The following is a 24,768-nucleotide window of genomic DNA, read 5'->3' on the forward strand; positions in this document are numbered from 1 at the left end:
TAAGGATCTCTTGAAAATGGACTCTCCACTAATGAGAGAGAGAGAGAGAGAGAGGAGAGAGAGAGAGAGAGAGAGAGAGAGAGAGAGAGAGAGAGAGAGAGAGAGAGAGAGAGAGGAAAATATCGTCCTATCACGAGAATAATTACAGATGGTTTCAAACCTAGATGCATGTCAACTGTAGGTTCTAGACTCTAGAGCCTTTAAATATACGGCCCCGACGTAATACAATAAGCTCCCACGAGACATCCGAATAATTGAAGATATTAAGGCCTTCAAGGGGAAACTGAAGACTTTATTATGTACTGGTTGTGTCGATAGTGATGATTTAAGAGTAAGCGAGCAATACGCATTGTGATATGTTGAATGCTCCAGAATGAACATCATAAACGACCGTGGAGGTCCTTTATAGAGGGGTTCACCTGTTGTTCAGGACCAGATAAGCAACCCTTAAAGTAAAGTAAGGAGAGAGAGAGAGAGAGAGAGAGAGAGAGAGAGAGAGAGAGAGAGAGAGAGAGAGAGAGAGAGAGGAGAGAGAGAGAGAGAAGTGTGAGGAACTGTCTAGACATCTTATGTCGAACATGCTCCAGCCCTACAATGTCTATAATCTCTTATATAATTATTTTAGCTTATATTAGTGTTACGGGGTTCTTTCCACTTGTGTTTAAATTAAGTTGATCTTATGCCAGAGCTTACTCATCTGGTTGGAGCAACGTTTAAGAGCATCTACTCTGCAGCCCAGTACACCCGGAGAAAGAACACCAGTCGTACTGCCATAGAAAACGGATTCCTTCTTGTAACAGGGTTCGACTTCTGTGACGTCATCTCTCCCTACTGTACTCTGGTTGACGTCATCGTGTTTTCCGTCGATAAAGTCCCTGGGACATAAAGAGAATTCGTGGGTTTTTGGGAGAGGGATTTGTGGTTGCTTAGGGTTTAAGGAAATCATGGGGTTCCAGAGAATAAGTCTTTTAAACACTACTACTGATATTGGATATTAGAAAGCATTTGGAATCGGTTAAGGAAATATAATACACGGGGCGCCATCTCAAAATCAGTAAACATGTTTGGTGAATAATAATAAAAACTGGCCAATTTCATCCCCTACGCCATGTTCAATAAGCTGATTATTGATTCATGTACGTCCGATGTATTTTGAGCTAGTCTGTCCTGATATAAACAAAAGTAAAATATAAGGGAAGATTCTCTCTCTCTCTCTCTCTCTCTCTCTCTCTCTCTCTCTCTCTCTCACACACACACACACACACACACACACACACACACACGCAAACACACAAACATGAGCGTCTGTCTTCCAGTGAACGAGAAGTTTTTTATTTCCTAGAATGCTTCTGACGCGGCCGCCTTTCTTCTTAGAACATTTCTGCGAGTGACTCATTGGGATGTCTTTTTGGATAAGTGAAGGAAGCCCCTCTTGACCATGCGGTTTGAATCCTTGTGCTCTTAATGAATCGATGCGTACCATGTTCTGTTGAAAAGTATAATTGTACGCATGTTTGCGTCATATTCCTTTTCAGTCTACGTCCGTTCATATCTTTTAGTGTAGGTTGTTTTTAACTGTTTACAATAAGTTAGTCTGTTTTCTTGAGTTAACTGCTTCAAAGAGAATTATGAGTTTTGTCTGCCTTTTTTAGAATCGGATCGTGGTTTGTTTGCAGTTTACGTAACAATGTGTTTTATTCTTACCCGCAAAGGTCAGAGAAACAGTGGTTTATAAGCGACATCCTGTTTTTCGTCTTAGAACGGCCTATAAACGGTTTTCTAGCTAGAAACTTCTAGCTAGTGATGACTATTTTAAAAATACATATATATATGTATATATATATAAATATTATTATATATATATTATATATATATAATGTATGTATATTGATGTATGCAAAAGAACCACAGGGGAAACTAAAATAGGAAATATAAGTTTGTGTCCTGACTAGTTTTGTGATACTTCTTCAGTCCTGTGAAGCAGACTTAAATATTACATTTCCTATTTTCATTTTCCCTGATCATTTGCATCAGCATTTTTTTTTCTTTTTTTTTTTCCTTGTGATTTTTACGCATATATCCATATACACGCACGGGCATGTAAGATTTTCTCTTATTTCTGTTTCACCATACACCATTTCCAATTTGGAAAGTGTGGCACTATTTCTTTTGCGGAAAGGGGTTTTTGAGACGCCTTCCCATTTTCTTGATCCCGGTATAATCTGGAGGGTTTATAAGTTGATCCACAGAAATATCAAGCGCTGCACCATTCACGCATGGCACTTTCTTTACCTGATTGTTGTGTTTCTTGGAGGTTTAGTGGGGTTAATGCACACACAAACACACATACACACACATACACACACAAACACACATACACACACAAACACACATACACACACTATATATATATATATATATATATATATATATATATATATATATATATATATATATATATATATATATATATACTAGAAGCAACTATATTAGTCCCCTATCGTGAGACCGGATATTATATGAGGTACAGTTGCAAGGTAAATAAAGTGAGCACACGCAACCGTATGAAGTTCAGGGAAGAAAGTGAGCAAAAGGCTTAAGGGAGAATGTAGAGGTGGTTTAATGATCAAATGGATCTCGATGTACAGTAAAATGCAATGATCGAAGTGGTGTCCGATTGAAATACAATCCTCGCTCGATGGAGCGAGTATTTCGAAGTTTGTTGAAAGTGAAGGATGAAGGCGAGGAAAGTGGGAGGGATTCAAGACATCACAAGTGGTTGGTGTAATCTTGAATGCTTTTATGGAAAGATCAGTTGAGGGTGTATGAAAAGTGATAAAGATTAAGGAATGAAAAGATACGGAATTGTTCTATTTGAAATTGATAGTGGTGTTTGAGAAACTGAATGATACAAGTTACGGTTGTATTATAATATGCAGATGAGAGTAACTGGTTCGTTGTAAAGGTGGACTTAGGAATAGGTTATGATATGGATAGATAGAGGTCAGGGAAAGATTGGGGATGGAGGTGCGAAGGTTTGGAAGATGAATGGAATGATTGAATATTGCAAATGATACCTGTGCAGATCGGGGACATTGAAGAGAGACTGAAAAAAAAACTTCGAGTTTGTTTTGTCCGAACTATGCTATGAAAGTAAATTGAAATCCTGATGATGGAGCAAGGAATAATGATTTAGACGATGGAAGAATATTAGGGGATCGATTAAGAAAAACTGGGAGTAAGTGTAATGGATGATGGTATGGAAAGAGAGAGAGAGCTGTTGAGTAGAGGGTGCGTACAAGATATTCGGAAGAGACTTTAAATTGTTGTTGGAAATAGAGTAGCGATATTGAATGCTAACATACAGGAAATTGAAGTGAACTGTTTGCTTGTAGTTGTATATGTAGTATACTAAGAATTGAATGGCTCCAGGCAAAGACAGAATGGGTAACAGTAGCTTTGTGAACTGTGTACAGTTCAGATGAGTTCGATTTTTGAAAGAAAGGAAAAGGCCGATAATGGTTGTAAAGATTGCATGTAAGTGGCATTGGAAAGAAAGGCTCTTGATATCCAGGAAGCATGAGTGTGCTCGCAAGGAGTGACTAATGCTTTGGAAGGAAAGTTTTAGTGTACAGCAGCCTCATCCACGATTCAGCAGCTTAAAAGGATCAGTGTGGCTGTGACTACTGTTGCCTCTAAAGCCACCCTCATACATAAAAATAGACAATATCTTGTTCAATTAGAATTACATTTCTAGCTTGCATTGGAATCGAACTGTCATCTTTTAATGAATGGTAATATAATTTATTAATCATGCCTTCATGGTGGCCTTGATAGCTTCCTTTATTTGTTTTGAAGAAACTATTGTTTAATCCAAATGTGAGGTAGAATTTTATTTACATACATATACACACATATATTCTCTTTTAAAAGCTTGTTTATTAACCGAATTTAATATTCCATTTTACTTATATGTATTTACAGAATATTAAGTTTTGCAATTGGTCTTTTAGGATAAAATTTGTTGTTTCAAAATATTATGGTATACTTTGGCCTTCACCATTCTTATAGTTTATATATATATATATATATATATATATATATATATATATATATATATATATGCGTGTCTTTAGCACTTAAGACACGAATTCGCTGTGTATATATAGATGAGTATTTAAGGACCTCAATAATTTGAAAAGGTTCATTAGAGTTGCTATTTATTTGCCATTCTTTACAAGCTTTCAGAGGCCCACTGCCTCCCTCTCCAGGTGAGTTAACAATATATACATACACATATGTATGCATTTGTTTGTTGTTAAAAAAAAAGTATTCTAAGTAAGGAAAGTTAAAAAGTGAGTAAGAATGGGATTAAGATGGCCAATGGAAAGTAGTTAGATGGGGGCAATAAATGGTTAAGCATTAAAACCGCTTGAGTAGTAAGGGTTTTAAGTGATAAAATTTAACTAACGATGATAGAATGAAAGAAAATGAGCTTCTTAAAATAGATGAAATAGGAAAACGAGCAAGTTTTACACGGAAGGTGTTGGGGAAGTTGTCATGATGGAAATATTTAGATATAAGTTGAAAATGAAACCTTCGAAACAAATAATGGAATTGTTACGTAATGTGGATTAAGAAAACTTAAGCATGAGAGAAACTTACGATACGTGAATTACGACGTCACCAGTGGACTAGTTTTGGTCTTGAAGTAAGGATTGATAAGGTCCATTGTTGAAAGGTGTAGCTTGTGATTCGGAAATGTTTGTCGGAAGCCTTAGAAAGTTCTTGTTAGAGGGCGTTCTAGAGTATGAAGTGTCTGCATATTTAGGGAACGAAGGGCGTGAAAAATCCGACTGATGCGGAAGTATTCTTCGCAGAGGGGTCATCCTTGATTCGGCTTTTTGAATGATTAGTAAACCACGGAACTTTTATTTTTATTACACATTCCTGTGAATCTGCGATTAATGAGTTTAAATGTGAATGGCAGGGTGCCGTGTGCGTTGATTGTTTCTGTAATCATAATCTTGTTTTAAGCAAATATTTATCATCAAGCTTGATGTCCATTAGGTTGGAAAGCAATTTTACACATAGTGGCCATATATAAATATACTGTATGTGTATATATATATATATATATATATATATATATATATATATATGTGTGTATATGTGTTTATATATATGTATATATTATGTGTATATGTAAATGTATATATATGCATACATTATATATATATATATATATATATATATATATATATATATATATATTATATTAGTCAGCCTAGGCAATATGTAGTAGATTAAAAATTTCACCGACACAGGAGATGGTCAGTGAATGGCGTATGTCTTTAATTTTTCTTCAATATTTAGCATGGATACCTGAATCGACACTGACGTGATAAGTTGTAAATCATTGTTGTTCAATGGGTAGTTCTTTCTAAATGAATTTGATCGTTGGTGTTTACAATGTGATTTTGATCTCTTGTTTTTATACAAAGATGTTCCACGTCGCAAGACTTCTTCCGCTAAGACTCAATTTGTTTTGTTACTCACATCCGTTTATATATTAGGCTTGATTAGATGAATTTCTTGGATAACCGTGTTGACGACCTTTCTCGGTAAGTTGACTTTCCCGGAATCTGTGAATCCACTTAGTTAATGGTAATACATATCATGTGTAATGACGCCAATCTTTGGTTATCTAGAGTTTTATTACAATCAGCTTCTTGAAACAGCTCTGCAATTTAATGGTGTTTAACGCTGTTTTCATGAGGATATTTGATGGTTGTAATGATAATCATAATCATAACAATATTTCAATGTATCCTGACGAGAGTATGGAAGTAGTAAAGAGTTCTTGTATGCAATTTTTGCATTTTATTTATATGTATGCACATATTTCTGCCATATGCTTGTTAGTTGTTGGTTGTGGGATTTCAATTAATTTTTATAGAACTCTTAGTCTTATAATTTAGTTTGTAAGGTTTCATTTTAAATTATCGGTTCCATGTCGATATTTTTTTTTTTAACCGGGAAAGTTGCTCTTTATGATGCACGACGATTCATTCTCTTGGGATCTTCTGAAGCTCGACACGAAACTTCTTGATGTGCCTGGCTATTTTTGTTTCTAATTACCCCGGTCCAATGAGGGTTGATTCCACCTCGTACGGGAAAAGGACGATCACAAAGTGGGGTGAATGTTTTGTCTGGTTTGGGAAGTTCGTTCTGGTTTCGGAGATATTAAAATACCTTGTCAGACTTCGTGGAACTGGATGGGTGTGGTATAAATAGTTTCATTTACTTCACGTAAAGTATTTGTTCTTATATTTTTCGAATAATATTTTCTAAAAGTAGGTAAAATTCATTATGCTTCATAATGATGTTTTTTTTTTTTTTTTTGAAATTGTAGGCGTAAGTTGAATTTGGAATTATCCAGATAAATAAAGATTGAACATATTTATAATAAATCCGTAGTTGAAGTGTAGATTGTGTGTGTAAGCGATGTGCAATGCGTTTTTTCTTACACCACCACCGGTGCTGTGGTTTCCCGTTGCATCACCAAAGACCGTTCGTTCCCTGGCGATTCTGCCGGTGTGCTTTTGCGCGCGCGTTGTGACGTCTCATTTGTGGGACTGTGACGTCAGTCTCTCTCTCTCTCTCTCTCTCTCTCTCTCTCTCTCTCTCTCTCTCTCTCTCTCTCTCTCTCTCATTGATTGTCCTACCGTATAATTATCGATTCTTTCTCAAAGTTACACGAAGGTTTTTGTTGAGAATTTATACTTTTTTTTTTTTTTTGTCTAGTAACAAAATTTAATTTCTAAGGTTTGGAGGCATATTTCAAGTACAGATGAAATACTGTAAATAAAGTAATGTGTATTAACTCATGACAGCCAGCATTGTAAATTCTCATTCCCCCTCTCTCTCTCTCTCTCTCTCTCTCTCTCTCTCTCTCTCTCTCTCTCTCTCTCTCTCTCTCTCTCTCTCTCTCTCTCGTTTGAAGGTTTGATGTATTGACCGATCGGCCCATAATCTTTTATCTTTCATCTTTCAGTCGATCGAAGGCGTCCGTTGTTTGAAGAGTATTAACGCTTGGCCGAGTTGTTTGGGGGAGGGAATGAGACTCCAGAAAGGCCAGTGGGAAAGGACCGGAGGAAGACAGTGGGAGTGACCTTTATCATTACCCACCATTACGGAATGAGAGGACTTTTCTCTCTTCTAAGTTCGGGATCTTCTTGTCGGAGGAATCCTTTCTTCACGTTTGTTTTGGCTCTCTCTCTCTCTCTCTCTCTCTCTCTCTCTCTCTCTCTCTCTCTCTCTCTCTCTCTCTCTCTCTCTCTCTCTCTGCACACGCACACTGTGCGTTGGAACCTGTTCTGAAACGACCCAGCTTATCTTACTTAGGGATTTTAATGAAAGCCGAGTGTGTCTTGACCTAGTTTCACTGAGGGTGACATACCAAGGTCGATTCCTAGACAGATAACAAACCTCCTCCAAATCATTCCCCATTGCTTTTATTGGGGCCTTTGAATATGATAATTCTGACATCATTATTTGTAAGGGATTCAATAAGACGAGGGAATCGTATTTCAAGATTTTAAGGACAACTTTATTTGAACTTTGTCTTCTTCACCGAGTTAGAAAGAGAAAGATGAATCCAAAGAAAACCTATGTAAAGTAGAAGGCAGAGCGCAATGCCGTTGGGACCGAAGGGACACTTATTCTTATTTACTATTGTAGACATGGATGAATACAGCAGTATGAGACGTATTGATATATAAAGTTTCTCTTTCCACAATTACTTCAGGAATAAACAGGATTTCTCTGAGTGTAATGAAGAATAATTATATTTTTTATCACTTTACATATGAATATATGTTTATTGATGCATGTGATGTATGTGTATTCATGATTGATATTGTATGTATGAGTGTATATATATATATATATATATATATATATATATATATATATATATATATATACATATATATATATATAACACAGATATACATACACACATGTATTTTATAGACATTATTATTGTGCGTTTCCGCCTTCCAAGGTGTGTATTAACAATATTTTGAAGATCTTTTTTCTTTCTCTCTTTGCAGTGGAAGGCATTCCAAAGATCTACTACTTTGGAGTGTGTGGGAAGTACAACGCTTTAGTTATGGAACTCTTGGGCCCCAGTCTGGAGGATCTGTTTGATATGTGTGGCAGACGCTTCACTCTCAAAACGGTCTTATTAATAGCGATACAGTTAGTAAGTATTTGACACGTTCATTTTTATTACCATTCATATAGCCTAATGAGTGTTGCTATTTCACTACTATTACTAGCCAAGCTGTTGATTTAGTTGAAAAACTCTCTGTAACAAAAAAAAATCAAAGTTAAGATGAATAACGATGTTAGATAGTTAACAGGTAAATCTATAAATTTTGACCATGAAGATGATTCCACAATTCTGTCACAGTTTGAATAATGTTTGTACAGTAGTAGTAAGCCTTATGAATGTCAGGATGCCTGAAAACTTTAAATCAATCAATCAATTAAGCCTTATGAAAGAAAAAAAGACCGTTTGGATTTATGATGTGTAGTGCTATGTGGGAAATGGTACATTCTATGAAGATTTGAAGGCTGAGGTGGGTCAAAATTGAAGAATTATTTACAGCACCCATATACACCTAATTTAAAGACAGTGCCAAAGATTATCATCCAAATTGGTGATGTAGAATTTAATATACCTCAAGTTTTTGTCCAGGTTTCGGTAAGAATCAGATAATAAACTAGGCAGGAAAACTGTATTGAAAATGTGGCAGAATAAAAGAATGAATAAATTTCTTCAGGATACGGAGGTAAAAAAAGAAAAAAAAAGAAACTTGGAAGACCAGTCCAAAGATGTTTCTAATAAAGAATTTACCATCAAGAATGACACCTTAAATTTTAGATAGGTTACAAATAGGTAAAAGAAAAATCTTTTTCATCCTCCATAATTTCCACCATGCCTTCATTTAAATTGATTTCTTTTAAGAGATTCAGCACCGCATGTATATAGTACTTACAGGAGATGCAGTTAATACAAAGAAAGTTATTTGTACTATTATTACTAGCTAAGTTACAACCCTTGTTGGAAAAGCAAGGTGCTATAAGCCCAAGGGCTCCAGCTAGGAAAAATAGCCCAGTGAGGAAAGGAAATAAGGAAATAGATAAATGATCTGAAAAATAATGAGCAAAGAAATTATGTTAAAAACAATAACTTCATCAAAACATATTTCATAAATAAACTATCAAGACTTAGCCCGTTCAGCATAAAAACATTTGCTGCAGGTTTGAACTTTGAAGTTCTATGGATTCAACTACCTAATTAGGAAGATAATTTCATAACTTGGTCACAGCTGGAATAAAACTAATAGAATACTGTTTAGTATTGAGCCTCATGATGGAGAAGGCCTGACTATTAGAATTAACTGCATGCCTAGTATTACGAACAGGATGGAACTGTCCGGGAAGATCTGAATGTAAAGGATGATCAGAATTATGCAAAATCTATGCGACAAGCATAACGAACTAATTGAAAGACAGTGTCAGAGATTAATATCTAGATCAGGAATAGGAACTTTAATAAATCGTAATTTCCTGTCCAACAAATTAAGATGAGAATCAGCAGCTGAAGACCAGACAGGAGAACAATACTCGAAACAAGGTAGAATAAAGGAATTAAAACTCCTCTTCAGAATAGATTGATCACCAAAAATCTTGAGACTTTCGCAATAAGCCAATTATTTTTGCAATTGAAGAAGACACAGATCTAAGGTTTCTCAAAAGTAAATTTGCTGTCGGGAATCCCCACTTAAATTTAAAGTCATACAGAGTTAAAGAAACATTATCATTGCTAAGATCTGGATGTTGAGGAGCCACTGTTCTTAACCTACTTATCATACTTTGAGTTTTGTTAGGATTCAACTTCATGCCCCATAATTTGCACCATGCACTAATTTTAGCTAGATCTCTATTAAGTGATTCCGCAACCCCAGATCTACGTTCAGAAGATGGAATTGATGCCAAGTGTAGCATCATCTACATGTGCAACAAGCTTGTTTTCTAGGCCAAACCATATGTCATGTGTATATAGTGGGAAAAGTAATGGGCCAAGAACACTACCCTTAGGAACACCAGATATCACATTCCTACAACAAAAACTCTTTGCGATATGTTGCTTTAAAATTAAAAAATAATGCAAAGAAAATACCCACTTACTCCCAACTGTTTGAGTTTGAAAACAAGGGCCTCATGATTAACGCGGTCAAAGGCAACACTAAAATCAAGGCCAATAATAGGAACTTATTTGCCACAATCAAGGGATTTCTGTTGAGCATTGGATATTGTAAGGAGGGCATCACATGCTCCAAGGCCTTTACGAAAACCAAATTTTAAACTAGGGAACAGATGATTACCTTCAGCAAACCTATTAAGACGTTATTTCTATGCTTACTGTCAAACACATCAGCCAAAAAGTTGCCTTTTCCTTTGAACAGTAAGTGACAGAGCCATCTGGTTCAAGTAAAGGAGGAACTGTTGTATCTGTACCAAAGAGTACAGATTTAATGGTAGTCTACCACTTATGTTCCTGGATTGTACCAGAAAGGGTTTCTTTTATGGTTAAAATGTATTCCTTTTCAGTTGTATTATAAACTCTTGAGGAAAAGCTCTTAAGCTGAGTATAGTTATTCCAAGTCAAATATAATGTTACACTTTCAAAGATGATAGGCCTCCTGCTTCCCCAAATAAGCATGTCTACCATCATCATTGAACCATAGTTTGTCCTTCACTTGGTACAGTACCTTAGCACATGAGAAGGGATACACCTATCAATTACTTTGACAAGACTCGCATTCAAAGGGACAACAGTATCAACACTACTATACTAACGTGACAAATTTAAGCCCCAAATATCACTCAAAATCCCATTCTAGTCTTCTTGAGATTGCATAATCTCTAAAAGCAACAAGTATATTTGCAAGACAACCACATATACCAATATAATAGGAAAAGTAAAAGGGCCAAGAACACTCTCTTTAGGAACACCAAGGTATAAATTCTTGATGTACACTGATATCACAGTTAAAGGTTTTAGGTTTGCTTAGTCTGGAATTTGTCGCTCAAATGAGTGCTGCATTTGAGAATCTCTAATTTCCAAACAGTAGAATATTATACTATCTTGAAACATGTGCAAGGTTTCCTGATATTGCCATGAAGCTCACAATGGTATAAAATGTTAGTTGAATCCTTGACCATTGTTTTTCAAGTATGTTGGAGTCCTAAGAATTTGTCAATCTTATATCCTTATTACTAAAAAAATAATTTTTACAATTGCATTATGATTAAAATTTGACGCATTATTTTAGAGTTGCATTTTTTTTTTACAGGGAAAGTCATTTATGATTGGCTACAGTATATCTCTTATTTTAGCCTACTCCTGAACTTGACAAGCCAAGAATGACTTGTGATCATTATTCAAGGTCATAAGTGGAAGCAATGTTTTCTCATGAATCCCTTTAAAGGTCAACATTCTATGATGTAGAGAAGTTGCACTGTTAATTCTTGAATTGTCTAAAGCTGTGTTGGTTTACAGCTCATAGATTTTGAAAAATTAAAGTAAAATTCATCAAAGATACTTTCTTTGAAAGTTAGCAGGATTCAGTGAGAAAATGATACCATAAAGGAAACTGCATAAGTTACATATATACCACCAGATAGAATAGCATATACTGCCTCCCTCTTGGTCCAATGGAGAGATGAAAGATGTAGATCTATTGTACTTTTATGGAGCGCTGAGAGATGGCAAATTAAGGGAGGTTAGGGGAAATGGAGGCACAAGGAAGACTAGAGTAGCAGAATACCTTATATCCCTTTTTGCAATACAAAAATGGTGGTGGTAGTGATGATGATAAATTGTTTGAAGCCTTGTATTAACACTCCTGTTGAAAGCATGTTTCCATATTTTTAAACAAATATGTAATTTTGCTTGATGTTTTCTGTCATATCAATGGTCATTTTTATTTTGAATAAAATCTTTAGGCATAATATACTGTAGATCTTTTAATAGTGCTCTAATAAAGGGATTTTGACGGAGGAAAAATCTATTTCTGGTGAGAGACCTGTGACGCCCGGTGAAAAAGTCCTTCTTTCTACTTTTTCTGATATAAATCTTCCATAATAGTGCTCTAATAATCATCGATTTAGCCTTTACCGTCACCCAGCCTTTAGTATTCTACTGTACATTGCCTTTTTTTTTCTTCTTCTTCTTCCTCATTATGCTGTCCAACCTCTTAAAATATCATCGTATTGCAATTACGGGGTTTTTCCCCCTGCTTACACCTTGACAGTGAATGGCTTCCCCTGCCCATATGCCTGACAATGTGGTGCACACTCCAGTAGTTTAATCCAAGGGCCAACTGATACTATTTTCTCCTGTCTGGGATTTATGTATGAATTCTAAAGGCTTCATATTGTTTAAAAAAATACTTGTGGTATAATGAAGCTGATAACGGAATACTGTAGAAAAAAATACCCATGTTTGATTGAGGTGTTCCTCATTCCAAAAAGCATCCCACATTGAAGAAATATTGAATTGGTCACAGTCATTTGGTATATGGGTACATGCTCCAATCCTGAAGTACAGAGTGAGAGTAACACTTTCTGAACATACTGCTTTTATGTCTCTTCACACTATCTTCTTCCCCACCGTTATCCCAACATTAGTGGGTTGGTTGTCTGAGGTGCCCTCTATCAAAGGCATCCTCTTCCATCAAACTTTTACTCTCCATATTATCATTCACCTTATAAGCCTCCCCACCACCTTTCTCTCATTACCTTCCTACCATCCATCCTCAATACGTGCCCACACCAGTTCAATCGTGCCTCTCTTATCACCTCAAATCTTTACTATGCCTGTCATTCTTCTTTCATGATTTTTAAGTCTTTCAAGCAGTGATATTCTTGTAATCCACCTCTGCCTCTTCATTTCTGTTCTCTCAAAAGTTTTGTTAACACTTTTCGTCTTAATAGCCTGCATTTCCAATCCATACTTTAACACTGGTCTTATTATTGTTCTATAGATCTTGACTTTCAGCTTGATTGGCATTTTCTTATCCCATACCAATCCTGCCACCTCCCTTCCACTTTCCCCAGGCTGCTTTTATCCTAGTCTCAACTTCATATTCGCATACCTCCTGACTTATAGGAGATCTCAAGTATCAAAATTGCTCCACCGGTTCTATAACAGAACTTTCACTTTCATGTATGACTATCATGTCCATATCTTTACTGCTCACCATAACCTCAGTCTTATCCACATTTATCCTCAAACCATCCCTCTCTAAAGACTCGTGTCACTTTGCAGCCTTTCTTTGTAAGTCTCTCTCTTTTTCGGTGGTAATCACCAAATGGTCTGCATATAGCAACTCCCAGAACTCTTCATTTCTGTTAACACAACACATCCTTGACCAGCACAAATAAAAATGGGTTTAATGCTGACACCTTGTATAATCCAACACTTAACTTGAAAGGTTCCTGTTTCCCCAACTGCTGTTTCATTGTATTACTTTTCTCTTATGTTCTTTTCTGCATCATCTCAACTATTCTAACTTCCGGGACATTCCATTTCCTCAGGTACCAAAACATTGATTCTCTTGGTATTCTATGGTAAGACTTCATTACATCTACAAAAGCACAGAAGAGGTCTAGTTTCCCTCTAACCTCTTTTCCCAGAATTGCCTAATTATAAAGGGCATTCATAGTCCCCCTCCCCCTCCTTAATCCATACAGCTGTTTCCCAATCTTTACAATCTTTCCTTAAATACCCTCAGAAACTTTAAAATGCCAGATTACTTGGTGTGTGTAAGCAAAGGAAAAGGATCCGTAACCAGAAAGAGGGTTCCAATGTAGTACTGGTTGGCCAGTCAAAGGACTAAATAATTTTCTAGTGGTAGTATATCAACAGGTGGCTGGTGCCCTGGCCAACCTACTACAGTACTTGCCATATATGACATGTATGTGGAATATAAATTTGCATCATTAATATATAATTACTTATGACTATTTTAACATTGTTACTGATTTTAGAATTTTTTATATTCATTATTCATTACTTATATAGTATATTTATTTCCTTTTCTCACTGGGATATTTTTCCTAGTTGGAACCCTTGTGCTTATAGCATCCTGCTTTTCCAACTAAGGTTTTAGCTTAGCTAGTAATATATGATAATTATGATTTCAATTTGAAACACTGATGAATCTAATTAGTTTTAGTCTGCTTGCTTCACTTAAGTTTCCATATCTCCATCACCGGAGAGAATATTTTGAACTACTACTGTACTGAATACTGAAAATGAGAGAGAGGAGCTTGGGGAAGCACAAAGGGTCTACAGTATAAACCGATGTGTAACTGACCTGTACCGGACTACATCTTGCATATGCATTCACACTGTACCATACATGTACAGTATACTCTCCTGCATTTATGGTCATAGTTCTGTACTAATGTAATTAACTTTTCATTGCCAATTCTAAGGAAAAGAAATTGCTATTTATATGTTTGAGAGCTTATTGACTGCTGGTACAGTAAGTGTCTGGGCAGTTACCATATTTACACAATCTAGCAGGAACAGGATCCATACCTGACCGTATCTGCAAAATACTGTTTCCGATAAACCGTACCGGCTTTTGAAGGTGACGGTCTTTGACGGTATGGTATAGTGTGAATGTTACCATGTAAATCCCATTGAAGAATATTTTGCCGGTCCGCTATGGTATGGTTGAATGCAGGTGAATTTATGTATAGTGTGAATAGACCCTTCTGTGTGCCGGTCTAGTTTTCAACCAACTAATATTATGTTTTGAAACGTTGCCAGTCGCTTGAGCGAAGTAACTTTCAGCGAAGCCAATTAAGCGAAGTTCATTTAAAGCGTGATGCATTAGGTGCGGATGTTATATTTGGCGACTTTCTACTAAGGGACTCTGCCAACAGGTATTATGAAGAGTGTTTTGAAACAAATATTAGTACTAAGAGTTTGACAAAGGATATTAAAAGAAATATAAACAATAACGGAGGGAGAAGTCTAATTGGAGAAGGATCTCTGGTAGTGGTATCACTCCCCTCAGTTTTAATACCAACACCCTTTAAGGGTGAGTGAGCTGGATATATTCCTAGCATTTCATGCAACTTTTTTCTCTGGTATATTTAGCAGTATTTATACCTTTGAAATGGTGCTTTAAGGAGCATTTCACGGAGAGAGACAGGTTGAGCCCAGAAATATGCAATAAAAGGTATATCAAGAGCTTAACAATGATTATCAAAAGAAAATATAATCATTAACCACATAAAGAATAGTATCAAAAGGACGAGACGATTACTATAGTACAGTATTTCAAACTCCACTGTCATAGAATAAGAAAAATTCTTTACTAAAAGTGAGGTTGTATGATTCGGGAATAACAAAGTCCGCTGCCGTCCGAAAAGGAGGGGTGACCTCTTTTGTTTTTGTCCCAATCCTTGAAACTTCATCTGAAACCCCAACTACTGCGTCCTGCAGTATGCATTGTGGTGAATCGTTTCTTTTCTCTACTGATCACTTATTCATCTTTAACTGTTTCCATGTGAACTTTCACTGAATCACAACTATGCAAATGCTCATCTATTCTGTATAATTATTGTAATTTCTGCAATCTAAAGTTGTTTTTAATCATCCTTTGCTGTTATATGCCTCACATTACCATATAACAGTGCTTAGAGTTGCTTTGTCCTTTCTATATATAAATAGAATATAACGCACATTTTCTCGTCCACGCTTTAATAAAATTATTTCCATGATGGGTAATGTACAAGTACTTGCTACAAAATAAAAATCCGATGATTCACATGTCCTCACTATATGAAAAACTGTAGTCTATTGATTTTAAAGTGCTAAATTCTAGTTTCCAGTTAAAGTGGCACTTATACTACTCATCGCTTAAACTCCTCATTGCTCAAATAGTTCCTCTGAAAACGACCATTGCTTAAAGCGTGTTGCTCAAAACGACTTCGCTGAAATGGACTTCGTCAAACTGGTATAGAATCTTTTTGAAAACTATTAATGTAAAGACATTGTGAATCTTCAGCATTTTGAGTTCCATAGGCTGGTCTGACTTACTGACTTATCAATTATCTCTCTCTCTCTCTCTCTCTCTCTCTCTCTCTCTCTCTCTCTCTCTCTCTCTCTCTCTCTCTATGTGATTCTTGACAGCAAATTCACTTTTGAGAAACACACATCTGTTTTTTCTTCAATTGCACAAAAAATTGGCCGATTGAGAAAAGTCTTTCAAGATTTTTCGGTTATCAATCTAATCAGAAGTTTTATTTCTTTCATTTTACTATGTTTCGAGTTGGTTTCTCATGTCTGGTCTTCAGGTGCTGAATCTTATCTTAATTTGTTGAAATAGAAAATTAAGGTCTATTAAATTTCTTATTCCTGATCTAGATATTAATCTGTGGTACTGTCGTTCAGTCAGTGTATTATACATGTTGCATAAGATTTTTCATAATTCTGACCATCCTTGACATTCAGATCCTCCTTGATAGTACCATCCTCTTTGTAATACTAAGTATGCAGTTAATTCTAATAGCCATGCCTTCTCTATCATTAGGCTCAATATTACAGAGTATTCTATAAGTTTTATTCTGGCTGTGACCAAGTTGTTGAATGATCTTCCTAAACAGTGGAACTTCAAAAGTTCAAACTTGTGGCCAATGTTTTTATGTTGAACAGACTTAAATAGATATCTTTTTGTAATATATATATATATATATACAGTATATATATATATATATATATATATATATATATATATATGTATATATATATATATGTATATATATGAAAGATGTGTTTTAATGTTGTTAAAGTTCTTAGAGTATTTTATTTTAATTGTTCATTACCTCTTATTTGTTTATTTCCTTATTTCCTTTCCTCACTGTGCTATTTTTTCCCCCTGTTGAAGCCATTGGGATTATAGCATCCTGGTTTTCCAACTAGGGTTGTAGCTTAGCTAGTAATAATAATAATGATAATGACAAGATTCATTCAACTAATTGTGTTTTGCCATTTCCCTAGTTACATTATATTTAATAGCCCGATTACCCAGTGCATGTTCTATACAAAATAAATCCTAGAAGTTGATAAGAGTACGCTCATTGATAATCATCTCTTTTTGTTTTCAGCTCCATAGGATAGAATATGTACATTCTAGAAGATTAATATATCGTGACGTCAAACCTGAGAACTTCCTCATAGGAAGAAGCTCTACTAAAAAAGACAAAATAATAAACATAATAGGTAAGTTGTATTGGTAATTTCATCTTTAATGGGGTATTTCCTTTTCAAATCTACAAGGGAGATATTCGGGGAAGGTATTGTTCTGCCTAGGACACTAGTTAACAGTTTCTTTGTCTTGTGGTTCATTTAAATATTTTAATTTTTTCTCTGACTGTTTTATGAAGTTTTAATCTTTCATATACCTATAGATTCTCCAAATTTCTTGGGCCTGGTGGTTTATTTAAACATAAGTCTTGAAGATATTTAGTACTTTTGGAATTTTCAAGTTCATTCTTGTACCTGACCTTTTAACTGCATTTACTATACAGCATAATTTTTATTTTGGATGCCAATAAGATATGCCTGATCTGTTCTGAACAGTTGGGGAACATGTAACAAGTTAATTATTGAATGAAATTTATCCAATAATCACAAAAAAACCATTACTTACACAGTAATACTGTATTGTAGCTTGCATATCGGTATGCCTTAAAAAATCGTTCAGTGTGGCCATGATTACAAGCCAGAGCCAACTTGCAGACTTGGACTGGAACCTTCATGATGAAAGCATAAACATTGAGCTTCTTTAAGTGTATGAAGATCTTCAATCTCTAAAATTATGCTTTTTTTTTTAATGAAGTTTTCTTTTATTTTTATTTATAAACCTAATGGCTGCCTGAACCATCTCTGATTTGTCTATATCCAAATAGAGTACAATTAAGACAAAGGGCACCCACTAGCTAACTAGGGAGGCCAAGTCAAACACACCTAAGAAAAGTGAGAGATTTTATTGTGTAATCAGCTGTTGCATATCCCGATTAGTATTGGTATGTTAGGCAGGTGTGTATATATATGTGTGTGTGTTGCATGCTTATGTTTGGAAAATCAGATAAATGTATCATTAAGTGTTTTTCTGTAACAGGATATTTTGTATAGTTATGAAATAGTACTTAGTTATGGAGTTTTGTTAAAGTACTGTTTGCATATTTTTAATGTCTCCAAAATTTCAGATTTTGGGTTAGCTAAGGAGTATATCGATCCGACCACAAACAAGCACATCCCTTATAGGGAGCACAAGTCGCTAACGGGAACTGCTCGGTATATGTCCATTAACACTCACATGGGCAAAGAGCAATCACGACGCGACGACCTAGAAGCCTTAGGCCACATGTTCATGTACTTCCTACGTGGGTCACTTCCTTGGCAAGGGTTGAAAGCAGACACCCTCAAGGAAAGGTACCAGAAAATAGGAGACACTAAAAGAGCAACGCCAATTGAAGTTTTGTGTGAAAACTATCCAGGTACGTTAATATATAGTATCATAACTTTTAGTACTTTCCCTTTAAATGTACATTATCTTTCACTTCTGAACATCTTGCTATACAATTTACTTTTAAAAAGTTTTAGATTACCTATAACAGAATTTTGTAATCTATAGTGATGCAATGACTCAAAAATTATGATAGCAACTTTGAAAATCCAGTAACTAAACAGATTTTAGTTTGTTAGTTGAATATTTCATGCAAGTGTTGTAAAAGACATCAACTGCTTTGAAAGCAGAACAAGTGAGTTGCAGATGTTGAATCAATTAAACCAGTAACCAAGTCAGTTTTGACAACTTTTTTGAGGTAGCTTTTAAATGTTTTTTTGTTCTGCCATCAAATACAATCTTTTCATGTTTTTACTATAGATATAATTTGCGGTAACAGCTGAAACTAGCCGTAAAACTTTAGCGAGATGCTACTCCCCTCCGCTTGGAGGAGGGGTGGTGTTAACGGGAAGTAGACTCACCACCCCGATCACGCACGCAGTAGCCAACACAAGCCACTTTGCATTTCGGCTCTGAGAAGAGTGAACATTGTCAGTTCCTCTTTGGTTTATGCAGTTTAACAACCATGATAAAGAACCAATTAACCTAAAACATTAGATACTGTATTCCTTTTAATTCATATTGAATGGTTTTCCATAAGTGTTACAGTTTTTACTTCTGCTCACTTTCATACCTATAGCTTTGGTGTAGGAATGAGAGAGCAGAGACAAACTTGAATCCCTCCGGGGTTTCCAGTCGGGGAGTTTTCCGAGGGAGAGTTACTCTTCTCCAGCTACTGTCAAGAAATCCTCCTGCTTGCTGGGAGTGTTGCCGACGGCGGGAAGGCTCTTCATAGAAAAACTTCAGATGAGGACGAAGGAGTTAGGTGACAGCTTGTAGTGCCGGCCACCGCCTCTCCCATCGATGAGTCTCGTAGTCCTTAACTCTTCGAGGTTATTGCCGACATCGTGTCTTTGGGCACTGCAAAGCTCTCTTTAGCTTTGTGAGGCCAAGCCCTTTGGGACCTGTGCCTCATGATTTCAATCTTACGAGGGAGAAACTGCATCTTTCATTACCTTCTGAGGGGGCGAGATAAGGCTATTCACCAACCCCCAACCCACGAGTACTTTGCAAAGACCTTAGTGAGTGAGTAATTGATTGATTGTGTGTGTGTGTTTGTGTGTGGCTGAAACCCCTACTCCTTTGGTCCAATAAACAGCAATTAAAGTTATCCAGTAAACTAACCATCTGCATTTTATTTAACTCTACCGAAAGCATTCATACAGTAGATAATTAAAGTAAGTTTTAGCATAAGATTAGGTAATGAAACTATGAAACAGCCTTCTGTACATTTATTTATAACATAAGCACTACGGTAGTATTTACACTAACGTAGTGCGTAAGTATGGCCACTTGTAGGTTTTTTTATAAGAGCATAACAGTATTCTTTATATTATTACTGTATATATAGTAATAAAGTAAGTCAGACATCATTTGTAATAACCTGATATTGATTTTACATGGAAGGGAACCATTTGTTGACTTCTGAAAATCATAATCATCTGAGTTTGGTTATGCATATCCTGGCCCAAAATTTAACTACGAGTGCTCTTACATAAACAATTTACGAACAATTCGAGCTACGAGCGGTCTCTCGGTCCCCATTGTGTTTCTTGGTTGTGGACTGTCTTACTTTGGTAGCGCACAGGGAATCACCTTACTGTTGCCTCAAGTGTGAGCTGCTTCGGTAGCGTGCAAAAACTACCTGCTTTACCTCTCCCTTACGGAAAAGGAAACCAATGCACCTTTCTCCTACTATACAGTAGATAGGCAAGAAGGAGAGATTCTTTCCTAGACACATTAACAATCCTGCGCTAGCGTTATGCTCTGCTCCTTACTGCGAGTCTTCATCTACAAGTGTGCAGACTAACGCCACGTGCATTGCCTTTTCTAGCAAGTCTATTCATATAGACGAGCAGGCTCTAGACACTTTCTCTAGAGTAAAGGTGAGCGGTATCTCGTCAGCTTTGTCTTACCTGTCCAAACTGATGCCAATGCGGGCTCGCTGTCACCACTCGCTTCACCAATGCTTGCCATCTATGAGACCTATTTTGCGAGAGTGTTCCCCTACAAAAGAGAGTAGGTTTTCCTTCTCATCATAATTTGTTATAACAAACCCTCTCCAACGTTCGCTAACGCACGGTAGCGTTTACTAGCGGTCGCCAGCGTTAGCAGGCATTTGCCTGCATTCGCTGACAAGCCTGGACAAACCTGCCTAGTGTTTGTGGATTTTGCGGTCTATGCCAAAAAAAAACCCTTGCATGCGAGAATAATTCGTGAGAAACTCTCCCTGAGGAGGTTTACACAACTACAGGTGTTCGTTATCTCCCCATGAAGGGTAAAACTAACTCTTGGTTGCACATGGGTGGCCGCCAAGGCAAAATCTCTGTTATTGCCGCAAATACAGACCTGCCAATTGCTTGCAATCACCACATGCCATCATTGTGCCCCGCAGGTCACTAAGATTCTCGATAGATGCAGAGTTTAGTGAAATGCAATACCTTGGGGTTACCGTCTCGGCAACAGTCTAGTAAGCTATACTTATGTAAGGTTAATTTTCTCAAGATTCTACTCTACAGCTACTCTACTTTCTATTTCTTTGGACAATAATGTTGCAATTCATAGCATATACATTGATAATTTTCGAACATTTACCTGTAGGCAAAGAAATTCGCATGTGCAACCGCATGCAGGCATTGCACTTGCGGACAAGTATCTTTTCTGCCAACAAGGACTATGTACCATCATACAGTTAGAACTTTGTTCGAATAAATCATCAGATTCAATAGTTATATTCCTCAGGGGGAGTCAGGTTGGCCATTACCCTCCTATCTTCCCATAACCAGACATACGTAGTCTACCCTCTAGTAGACTCTTCCTTCATTCCAAGCAGTCCCTTCCTAACTTTTCGATCGGCTGTCTTTGTAATTAAATACTTAAACCCCGAAATGAAACATAAGTGATTTAGTTCCCAGAGAGAACATTCAGAACTTGGGAAAGTTTTGCTGATCATGAATGAAGAAATACAAAAATTTTTGTTGTTAATTAGGGATCTCGGTCATAGGAAGGAGGAGGTCTCGATTACAAACGTTGATCAATGTTCTCTAATAGAGTTCCAGATGCAAGGAATCATTTTGGTTGCGGCCGTATGTTCGTCCTGCCTCGTTTTTCTGTTTTACTGGTTTGTAGATGGACTTAAGCATACATTACCTGTCAAGCAATAGATTGAAGATAAGTCTCTATCTTGCCTTTTGGAAGTAGTTGCATGCGACGGGTCATTAGCGACCTGTCTCTTGCCCGACAGCGATCATTAAGGAGATTCAATGTAATTCTAGCTACCTCAGGGAACTACTGGCTATTTTGGTATTTACGATTTGTAAGTATACTTACACTGCCAACTCCCATTGTATTGAAGGCAGTTGGAGGACAGAATTTTTCTTTACTCTTCGGAGCAGTTGCTCGCAACTATTGCATGTCTCGACAATCGACTTTATATGTTTCCTGCTAAGCTACAAACCTAGTCGGAATATCACATTGTTGTAAGCCCATGGGCTCCAACAAGAAAAATAGCCTAATAATGAAAGGAAATAAACTACAAGAGAAGTTTAAAGACAACATAAATTACAAAATATTTAGAATAACAAGGAAATGAGAAATAAGATGGGCAATCTCTCAGTCCCTAGGGAGTACCCGATTAGAAGTTACCTTTTTCTTAAGAGTCGATATTCCTTCTTCCTCTCATTTTAGCCCTCCAACCCTTGTGGTTGTTGAATAGACGCAGTACCTGAGCAGTGTCTGCTGTCCTACTGGGTAGCTGGCTGACCGTGTATCCCAGAGTCTGTCCCATTTTCTGATGACTTGGAAAGAAGACAATTTTCTCATGAAAGGGTTCCTGGTACAACTAGTCTTCCCCTTCCTTACTCGTTATGAGCAAAGACCTTCTTCTCTGGGAGCGCAGAGACTTCTCGCCAACATACCATGGGACGCGTAATGAACTACCCAACTCAAAGAAGAACCTGCTGTTCTCCCCACTCACCAGCACGCAAAAACAATACAGTCTGCTTCACATCTAGGCTTGCGAACAGTTTGCACTCATAGGAGAGATGAAGACTGCTCGCCGCACTAATGCTGAATCTCAAAGGTGCACACCTCCAGATCCCCATTCATCCCACCTCAATGAAATATCTAAGGTTCCCCCTCAGAAAAAAATATACAGGTTCAAAGTGCTGTGCTTCTGCCTGTCCACAGCATCATGGGTGTTTACCCTAGTATCGGCATGGGCATACATGAACGCCATTCGCTACTTAGACGACTGGCTGTTTCTAGCAGAATCAAAAGAAATTCTTCTCTATCGAGAGAGACTTCTCGAGTGTTGCCATGTTAAATCTCAAAAAGTCTTCACTACAGCCAAATAGAAATCTGATGTAAGTTGGGTTGAACATCGACACGAAGCCAGGCAAAGTCTTCCCGTCCTTAGCAAGAATGGAGAGACCGAAACGAGTGGGAAAACCGTTTCTAGAACGAGACGGAACTGTCAGCACATCATTGGCGGGAACTACTGGGACATCCCGCCTCCTTAAAGGACCTAGTTCCCAACAACTATCTCCGTATACGAACTCTCCAGTGGCAGTTGAAGACTTTTGGGTCTCAGCACAAGAACCCAATAGGGTCAGAGCAAGTGAGACTTAAGGTGGTGGGTATCAGATGCCGACCTACTGACACGATTCGTCCTTCTCTCTCCACACTCAGATGTTACGTTCTTCACGTATGCATCAAAGTAAGGGTGGGGGACCCCATCGGTTGCAGCACCCCGCCTACGAACAATGGTCCGAATCTGAGCAACACTGCCACATAAACTTCCAAGAGATGAGAGGAGCCTTTCTAGCTCTCAAATATTTTCAGGACACTGGGGTGGTGATGAGCAACAACAACACACTTGTGGCCTGTGTAAACAAGCAAGGAGGATTTTTCACAGTCCCTCTGTTAGTTGGCTGTGAAAATTATCAAATGGGCAGAAGATAAATCGGTGACCCTCTCAGCCCGACTCATCCCAGGCAAGAGAAACATTTTTGCAGACAAACTGAGCTGGGAGACTCGAATAAGTAGCACCGAGTGGTCTTTGAATCAACAGTTAGCCAACAAAGTCTTGACTTTGTGGGGTTCTTTGTGGGGTTCTCTGGCAATAGACCTATTCGATACATCCCTCAACCAGAAACTCCCGGTGTTCTGTTCCCCAGTACCAGATCTCCAAGCATTCTGCAGAGACATTTTTAAACTCACAATCTAGATGTCTATGCATCCCCCCCCCTTTAGCCTGGTAAGGAGGCATCTGAATTAAGTTAGACTATCATAACTTATCGATGACCATAATAACTCCAATGAAGCAAAATGCATAATGGTTCCAAGACCTTTTACAAATGCTGACAAAGGCACTGAGGGAACTCCCTTCACTTCCCGAGGTACTCAAACAACGATATGCCTAGATCTTCCACAAGAGAGTAGCATCTCAATGTCTTCATGCTTGGAGGTTATCCATTAACTCCTCACTGCATGAGGCTTTTTGCAACTAGTTGCAAGGAGAATGTCTTGATACCTCCAAGAGTCATATACCTCAGTCTACCAAGTGAAGTGAAATATTTTCTGTGGTTGGTGCTTGAGCCTCGCTTGTAAGCTTAATGATGTTGACATTTCCTACTCTTTGTACAATCCACGGAGTCATAAATCAGACCACCTCCGTGGATTGTAGAACGAATACTAAAATCCCTGAAAGAAGCCTTTTATGAACCTCTTAGTTCGGCCTCAGAGCATGACCTGACACTAAAGAGGGTGTTCTTCCTAGCCCTGGCCTCTGCAAAGATAGTCAGTGAGCTACATGGTCTGTCCTACGACATCGCCCCTCTAAGGAGATGGGGGGCAAGTGATACTCAACTCTGTCCCTGAGTTAATTGCAAACACTCAAAATCTGGTTATAGCAGATCCTAGATTTGGGCTCTTCCAGATTGAGAGTATCCGTACTGTAACAAATGATCCAGATTAACTG

General features: G+C 37.3%; 1 protein-coding gene across 1 annotated transcript in view; it reads left to right on the top strand.

The window, feature by feature from the left end:
* Positions 1 to 24,768, top strand: part of LOC137623429 (casein kinase I-like) — a 130,296-nt gene that overhangs the window by 104,009 nt on the left and 1,519 nt on the right. Inside the window, exons 6-9 of the mRNA XM_068354262.1 lie at positions 8,118 to 8,269; positions 17,266 to 17,380; positions 18,370 to 18,660; positions 21,308 to 21,540. Of these exons, the coding sequence (XP_068210363.1) occupies positions 8,118 to 8,269; positions 17,266 to 17,380; positions 18,370 to 18,660; positions 21,308 to 21,540 (791 nt within the window). The remainder of the gene's footprint in view (positions 1 to 8,117; positions 8,270 to 17,265; positions 17,381 to 18,369; positions 18,661 to 21,307; positions 21,541 to 24,768) is intronic.

The sequence above is a fragment of the Palaemon carinicauda genome, chromosome 30, assembly GCF_036898095.1.
Source record: "Palaemon carinicauda isolate YSFRI2023 chromosome 30, ASM3689809v2, whole genome shotgun sequence".
Taxonomy (NCBI): Eukaryota; Metazoa; Arthropoda; class Malacostraca; order Decapoda; family Palaemonidae; genus Palaemon; species Palaemon carinicauda.